Source organism: Patagioenas fasciata, chromosome 22, assembly GCF_037038585.1.
Source record: "Patagioenas fasciata isolate bPatFas1 chromosome 22, bPatFas1.hap1, whole genome shotgun sequence".
In the NCBI taxonomy this organism is placed as follows: domain Eukaryota; kingdom Metazoa; phylum Chordata; class Aves; order Columbiformes; family Columbidae; genus Patagioenas; species Patagioenas fasciata.
The window spans coordinates 5,754,594-5,762,128 of NC_092541.1; the positions used below are offsets into that span (position 1 = coordinate 5,754,594).

Consider the following 7,535-nt stretch of genomic DNA (forward strand, 5'->3'; position numbering starts at 1 on the left):
TAGTTCATGGAGTCATGTAGGCTAGAACTGGCTGCCTGGGAAGCAGATCCACAGGAAACGATGTGAGGTTTCAAGGCTGATCCATCTGACTATCAGACAGCAGTGTGCCCTAGCAGCAAAAGGACCAGCTGCGTCCTGAGCTGTGTTAATGTTTTGCCAGCAGGTACAAGAACACGACCCTTTCCATCTGGCCCATATGAGATCATATGTGGAGTACTGCTGCCAGACTGGGGCTCCCTGGTCAAGGAAGGGTATCAACGTATGGAAGTGAGTTCAACAAGGCCACTATACATGTTAGGCAGCTGATGAACATGACATGCAAGGAGACACTGAGAGAAATGGGTGTCTTCATCTTGGACAAGAGATGTCTAGAATAATTTCTTGCCTTCTGTAACTGCTTGTACAGAGGAACACAAGAAGATGCACATGGCCCGTGTAAGTGCCCAGGAGACAGACTTGGTGCAATTTCCATCCTCTGAGGTGCTAAAGAATGGACTGAATGTGACCTTGAGCAACAGGATCTAATGGGATCTGTGCTGAGCAGAGGAGTGACCTAGATGACTTCTGAAGGTCCCTTCTTACCTACATTCTGACTCCATAATTCTCCTCCTCAACTACTCACACTGACACCTGCACGGCCATGAGCACATGTGTCCACACACCCCTCTACCACAAACCAACTTTCAGTCATTGTGCTGGGACTACACAGAGGCAGCTGAAGGGAGGCTCTCAGCCCCCTCACTGCCAACCGCAGGAAATCAGTGGCTGCTGTTTCCAGCCCCTGAGCTCGGAGACAGCTCTGGGAAGCTGGTCCAGGAGCCGAAGTTGTGGCCGTGCAGAGCCCCGGAGCCCTGTGAACTCGGGCGAGATCCCGAGCGGCGCAGGCGCAGGACTCAGCCCCAAGGCGGAGCTTGCGGTGGAGAGGAGAAGAGGAGGAGGGTCGGAGCAGAGAACCGGAGCTGCGGGGGGGCAGCGAGGCGCGGGCGGCGGAGCGGCGGGATGCGGCGGTGCCGGGGCGCAGGGCTGGCGGGACTGGCCGCGGTGCTCCTGGGTGCGCGGGGCTGGCGGGGCTGGGTGGGGGACGGGCCTGAGCCTGGGGTGGCCCCCGCAGGTCCCTCGAAGCTGTCGTCCCCTCTGGCTTCTTCACAGACTTTTGCCCCCAAACCACCCTCCCCTACGTCCCACATTCCTTCTAGAAAACTCATCGCTCTATTTTTTTTCTAGTTCTCCCTGTTTCCTTTCTTGCCTCTGTGTCTTTCCCTATAACTCATGCAGTCATTCTTTCCCCTTGCTACTTTGTGTTTATCAGTCTTTTATCCCACTTCTTTTCTAAATGATTCCACCCTTCCACCTATCGTTCATGCATTCTTATCTCCACCAAATACTATGGACACTTCCATTACTCATGTGTGCACATCTTCTAGAACCCCTTCTCATCATCTCTGTTTGTTCCTCAGTGCTCCTGTGGGATTTGTTCCCGGAAGCAGCAACCAGGGCTTTGAGGTTTTGAGGAATTTTGAGGATTTGAGGATGTTTTCCTTCTTTTTCTCCTCGGCAGTGGCTTCGGGAAGAGCCCAGGTGCAGCAGGAGCCGTCGGCAGAGACCTCCGAGGACACCGAAATCAGCATCAACTGCTCACACCCCAACATACAGAGCAATGATTACATCTTCTGGTACCGTCTCCTCCCGGACCGAGGTCCCGAACTCCTCGTGTGGGGTATTAAAGGCTCCAAAGCGCTGTCGGACCCGCCGGGTTGGCTGTCGGTGGCGGCAGACCGCCGGTCCAGCGCCCTGTGGCTCTCCCGGCCCCGGCGCGGGGACGCGGCGGTGTATTACTGCGCCGTGGGAGACACGGGGAGAGGAGCCGGGGCTGCGGCCGGGCACGAACCGCCGCGGGCGGGGCCGGGCGGGTGAGGCGGGGGCGGGGACAGGGGGACAGCCCTGGTCGACCCGCCAGGGGGCGCTGCCGCTCCGCCCGCAGGAGCCGCCTGGCCCCCTCCGCCCCCAGGGCGGCTCCCCCGCCCGAGCACCGGCAACGATATTGACATTACACCAACCGCACCCCCACATGGATTCAGACCACTGAGTCTACGTGCTGATCCTTCCTCCTGAGCCTTCCGAATGACAGGAGGAGTTGCCCATGGACAGTTGTCCCGTGCTGGGGGCTGGTTGTGCTCCCCAGGAGGGGCAAAAAGCTGTAGTTGATCTCTCCACAGAGCCTCCTCATGGCAAAGATGGGCAGTTCCAAGCACACCTGATGGAAAAGACTCTCCTCTTCATTCCCTCCTGTCAGCTATTTACACACATTGCCAGTGTCCCCCCTGAGCCCTCTCTTCCCCAGGCTGTACACTGTCAGCCCTCTCAGCATATTCTCATAGGAAAGATGCTCCAATTCTCACACCGTTTTGCTGGTCTCACTCCAGTATCTTTCTTGTATTAAGGAGTGCAAAAGTGGAGTGAGCACTTAACAGTACTGAGTAGAGAGGATCAGGTCCTTTGTCCTGCTGGTTGACTCTCTTCCTACTGTAGCCCAGGCTGCTGTTGGCCTTCCTTGCCATGAGGGTCCATTGCCACAGCAGACACAGGAACACCCCAGAACTGCTGAAACTGAGCGGGACACAGCAGCGAGTATTCAGGAGCAGTATCCCAGCTGCTTGTCCAGCTCTTCCTCTTCCCTCAGCATGCACCAGAGACCACTGTTGGAGAAGAAGACTCTTGGTATGAGACATGACTTCTCCTGTGTTTTTACCTTGTTGAAAAAACAACCAACCAACCAACCAACCAAACAAACAAACAAAAAAACCCCAACAGGTTGGAATCTATGGGCACAGATTATCTCATTCCACACATTTCAAGTGACCCAGGTGCTTCTTTACACCTACCATACATCTGAAAATGAGTGCTCCTTTGGCCAAGCTTTGCCTTTTCTTTTATGCTTGTAGTTTCTCAATCATTCTGAGAAGTGAATGCCACAACAGCATTGCTACAGGTCTTGCAGGGAGACATTTCAGAGACTGAACTCAACATGGAGTTTCTCCCCAGAGCCGACTCAGGAGAATCAATTTCCTCTGGGCACAGGAGACTTTCAGCTTCTTAAAGAACTTTCTTGCCTGAAGAACTCCAGCAAAGGCCACTGTAAGGACAAGTGGAAGGCGAGAGCTGCTGGTTCACTAAGGCTGGCAGATCAAATCCCTTTTCTTTTCAAAGGGAAGAGCAAAGAAAAGGGAAAGTGATAAACAAAGCACAAAATGACACTGATCTCTCAGTAGGTGATAAGGGAGACAAGGAGGGAGACCAGAGCTCTGCAGCCTCTAATTGATGGGCCATTGGGAAACTGCAGGTGTAGCTTTGTAGTGGGACAGGCTGAGCTTTGGAAGTGACAGGAAGTGACAGGAAGAACAGGAGGATTTGCATGTTTGAGCAGAGTCCTGTGGGACTAGACAACACTTCTTAAGGCATGTGGGGGGAAAGAGGAGACTGGGGAGGATCAAGGGGAGACAATAGAGAGGGGGAAGAATAAAAGGTGGTACCTGCACCTAAGCAGGAGTTGGTCAGTGCAATTGTTGGGGTGGCCCCTGTGCCTGACCACTACAGCCCCCCCACCTTCTTATTAAATCCTTTCTTAAGAAGGAAAGGGAAAGGTTATGTCAGCCTGGAGACCCTCCACATCTCTAGGAACCTCATTTGAGAACATGACGAGGTCCAGCACATCATCTATGAGGACAGGAGATGAGGACTTCACTGCAAGCAGACCAGGAACAGCCCCTTCCCATCATGGCATTCCCTCAGTTACCAGGACATCTCCTTTTGGAATTGTTGAGAAATGCTGAATGAGCCACAGATGTTCTTGGTGGAGGAGGGAGAAACCATGAATGAGACTTTCAGGCAGAGGAAGTATAGATCTCTTCCCTTCCCCACTTCTACATTTGCTCCCCCCCAGAGTGGTTTCCGGCAGCTCTGGTATCTTGGGGCTGGGAGGTGCTTTTCTGACTCTCTCACTCAAGAAACAAGCAGGCTGTTCTCGGCATGCACCTTGGGTACCTGGTCCTCACTGCCTTCCTGGGGCAACTGCTGGGTAGGTCTTTGCTTTCTGTAAATTCATCCTTCTTCTTCTTCTCCCAAGGAAACTCCCACCAACCTCATCAGGATCATGCAGAGAACTACTCACGATTAAAGGGAAAACACAAGGTAATGTCACCTCACATTTGTGTTTTTGCACCAGTTCTCTAAAGATTCTCTTAGTGTTAGGAGGAGAGGAGAGGAGAGGAGAGGAGAGGAGAGGAGAGGAGAGGAGAGGAGAGGAGAGGAGAGGAGAGGAGAGGAGAGGAGAGGAGAGGAGAGGAGAGGAGGAGGAGGAAGAGGAGGAGGCGGTGACGGAGCAGAGAGCTGGGGCTGTCGGGGGGAGCAGGAAAGGAAAGGAAAGGAAAGGAAAGGAAAGGAAAGGAAAGGAAAGGAAAGGAAAGGAAAGGAAAGGAAAGGAAAGGAAAGGAAAGGAAAGGAAAGGAAAGGAAAGGAAAGGAAAGGAAAGGAAAGGAAAGGAAAGGAAAGGAAAGGAAAGGAAAGGAAAGGAAAGGAAAGGGGGAGATGCCTCTGATCACTTCTTTCCCTCTTCTCTCCTATTTTATCAATCACTCTCTGCCTCTCTTTTCTGACCTACGTGCTGTCACCATAGGAGATCTCAGCTTTCTCTGCACTCCCACATTTCTCCCTTCGCAATCCCAATTATTAACAGCAGATCCTGTCAAAGCAGTTACATGGACTTTAAAGCTCTCATCCCATTGACATTACCAAGGTGTCCCATTCTACCTCTGGGCTGGTACATGTCTGTCATGACCTCCAGTTTCCTCCTAGTTATTGACACAGGCGGGATTCCTTCTTTCCAAAATTTAGCTCAGCTGTGTGTTGGCTCAGGAGCCCAAGAAATGACAGTGATTCGGAATCAGGATGAATCTTTTTTGTCTCTGCAGGCCTCTCAATCCGCTGGGGGGGTGCTGGTCCTAGCACATGAAGGTCAGGCGTGACAGGTTGTTCCCTGGTCCTCTGGGCAGTAGGAACAGGACCAGGGACACAGCACAGCTCTCCTCAGAGTCCAGCTCTAATTGCCTGCCCAGAACTACTCTGCACCTTGCTGTCCCCACACATCAGGATTCTCCTGCAGGCCAAGGGACAAGGAGACTTCTCTAGCAGAGTTTGGCATTCATTCCTAGTTTGCTTTCCAGAGCCCTTCCCTGCAGAGTTCCTGACCTTCACATTCTTCCAGGTACCATGGGGCAGGTCACTGTCACCCAGCAAGAAGGACAAGTCACAGTGAAGCAGAGAGACACCTTCCAAACTACTTGCACATACCAGACCTCCAACTTTCGAGGCTTGCTCTGGTACCAGCAGAGGAAAGGCCAAGCTCCCCAGCTGGTCTCATATCACACAGGATCTGGCCGCAAGCGCAGCGACCGTTTCAGCACAACTCTGAACACCACGGGGAAATACAGCGTCCTGCAGGTGGAGGAAGTCGAGGTGTCTGACAGTGCCTTGTACCTCTGTGCTGTGCAAGACACCCTGGTGCAGGGAGCTTCCTTGGCTGTGCAAGAACCCCGGGGAGGGAGGGGATGTGTCTGTGCAAGGCTGAGCTTGTGGGATGGGGCCCTGAGCTGTGCCCTGGCAGCGCTGCTTCCCCTGTGTCCTCAGGGATCTGCAGGGGAAGATCCTGTGATGTAACATTTTCTGTCCATTCCAGACACCATTTATGCACACATGGTCTTCAATATTCTCATACTAAGCCAAGGTAGTTTCTTCTTCTTGCCAGTGCATGGAAAGCTCCACTATTTGGCAAAGTGCAAGCAGCACACACAAGAGCCATTGCATTGACATGCTAGTGATTTGTTCATCTTGATCACAAGTAGTACACCTGTCCTCCCTGGCAGTAATAGGGTTTGTCTTGTCTTGAGGGGACAGCTTATTACTACTTCCGTTTTGCTGTTTCCCTCTTATACCTCAGTCATGGCAGGTGTTTTTAAGAGGTGCTGGACCTTTTCTTTCTCCTATTGATATGCCAATAAACCGCCCCACATGCAGACCAAGAGAAGTGCACTTGAGGCAGCTCCCAGCATGGGGCATCCATGGGCCCTCTATCCCCTGTTCTCCCTGGGGAGGCAGCAAAAGGCTCAGCCTCATTTCAGCAGGTGTCTCGTCTCTGCCACTGGAACAGGAGGTTGAGGGAATGTTTCCTCCCCTTCTACTCTGCCCTGGTGAGGCCGCATCTGGAGTAATGTGTCCAGTTCTGGGTTCCCCAGTTTAAGAAAGACAAGGAGTTGCCAGAGAGAGTCCAGCAGAGGGACACAAAGTTGATGAGGGGTCCAGAGCTCTCTCTGTTCATTCTAGAGAGAAGACGACTGAGTTTCTTATTTGTGCTTATAAATATCTCAGGATGGTGTCAAGAGGATTGTCCAGACTCTTTTCAGTCGTGCTCAATGATAGGATGAGGGGCAGTGGGTACAGACTGAAACACAGGAGGTTCTATCTAAACATAAGGAGAAACTTCTTTACTTTGAGGGTGCCAGAGCCCTGGAATGGGCTGCCCAGAGAGGTTGTGAAGTCTCCGTCTCTGGAGACATTCAGAACCTGTCTGGATGCAATCCTGTGTGATCTGTTCTAGGTGAAACTGCTTTAGTGGGAGGGTTGTACTAGATAATCTCCAGACATTCCTTGCAAACATATCCATTCTGTGATTCTGCGAATCTGTGTGCCTGGCAAAATTATGGAGAAGGTTATTCTGGGACTTATTGAAGAACATCTGAATGACAATGCAGTCACTGGTCACAGCCAACATGGGTTCCTGGGTGGAAAGTCCTGCTTGACCGACTTAATTTGTTTCTACAAGGTTTCCCACTTAGTTGACCAAGGGAAGCCTGTTAATGTGGTCTTTTGGGGTTACAGTAAAGCCTTTGATACTGTCTCTCACAGTATCCTCCTGTACAAGGTGTCCAACACACAGATGGAGAAGCACACAATGCATTGGGTGAGCAATTGGATGATGGGCCGGGCTCAAAAGGTTCTAGTAAATGTGGTTCTGCTGGGCTGGTGACCAGTCACTAGTGGAGTTCTGCAGGGATCCATCTTAGGGCCAGTCCTCTTTCATGTCTTTATAAATGACTTCAACTCAGGACTTGAGGGACTGCGTAGCAAGTTTCCTGATGACTCAAAATCAGGGGGAGCTTTCGACACTCTTGAGGGCAGAGAGGCCCTGCAGAGTGATCTGGACAAATTGGAGAACTGGACAGTCACCAACCACATGAAGTTCCACAAGAGCAAGTGCTGGATTTTGTACCTGGGACACAGCAACCCTGGCTGTACAGGTCTTTGCTTTCTATAAATTCATCCTTCTTCTTCTTCTCCCAAGGAAACTCCCACCAACCTTATCAGGATCATGCAGAGAACTACTCATGATTAAAGGGAAAACACAAGGTAATGCCACCTCACATTTGTGTTTTTGCACCAGTTCTCTAAAGATTCTCTTAGTGTTAGAAGGAGAGGAGAGGAGA

The 7,535-nt window shown here is 51.6% G+C and overlaps 1 gene segment (V, D, J or C); it reads left to right on the forward strand.

Annotated features, from left to right (window-relative positions):
* The first annotated feature begins 999 nt into the window (after positions 1-999).
* LOC136111727 (T cell receptor alpha variable 4-like) lies at positions 1,000-1,914 on the forward strand. The segment is given in 2 exon segments: positions 1,000-1,051; positions 1,559-1,914. Coding segments are annotated over 2 exon segments (408 nt in total).
* Positions 1,915-7,535: the final 5,621 nt, after the last annotated feature.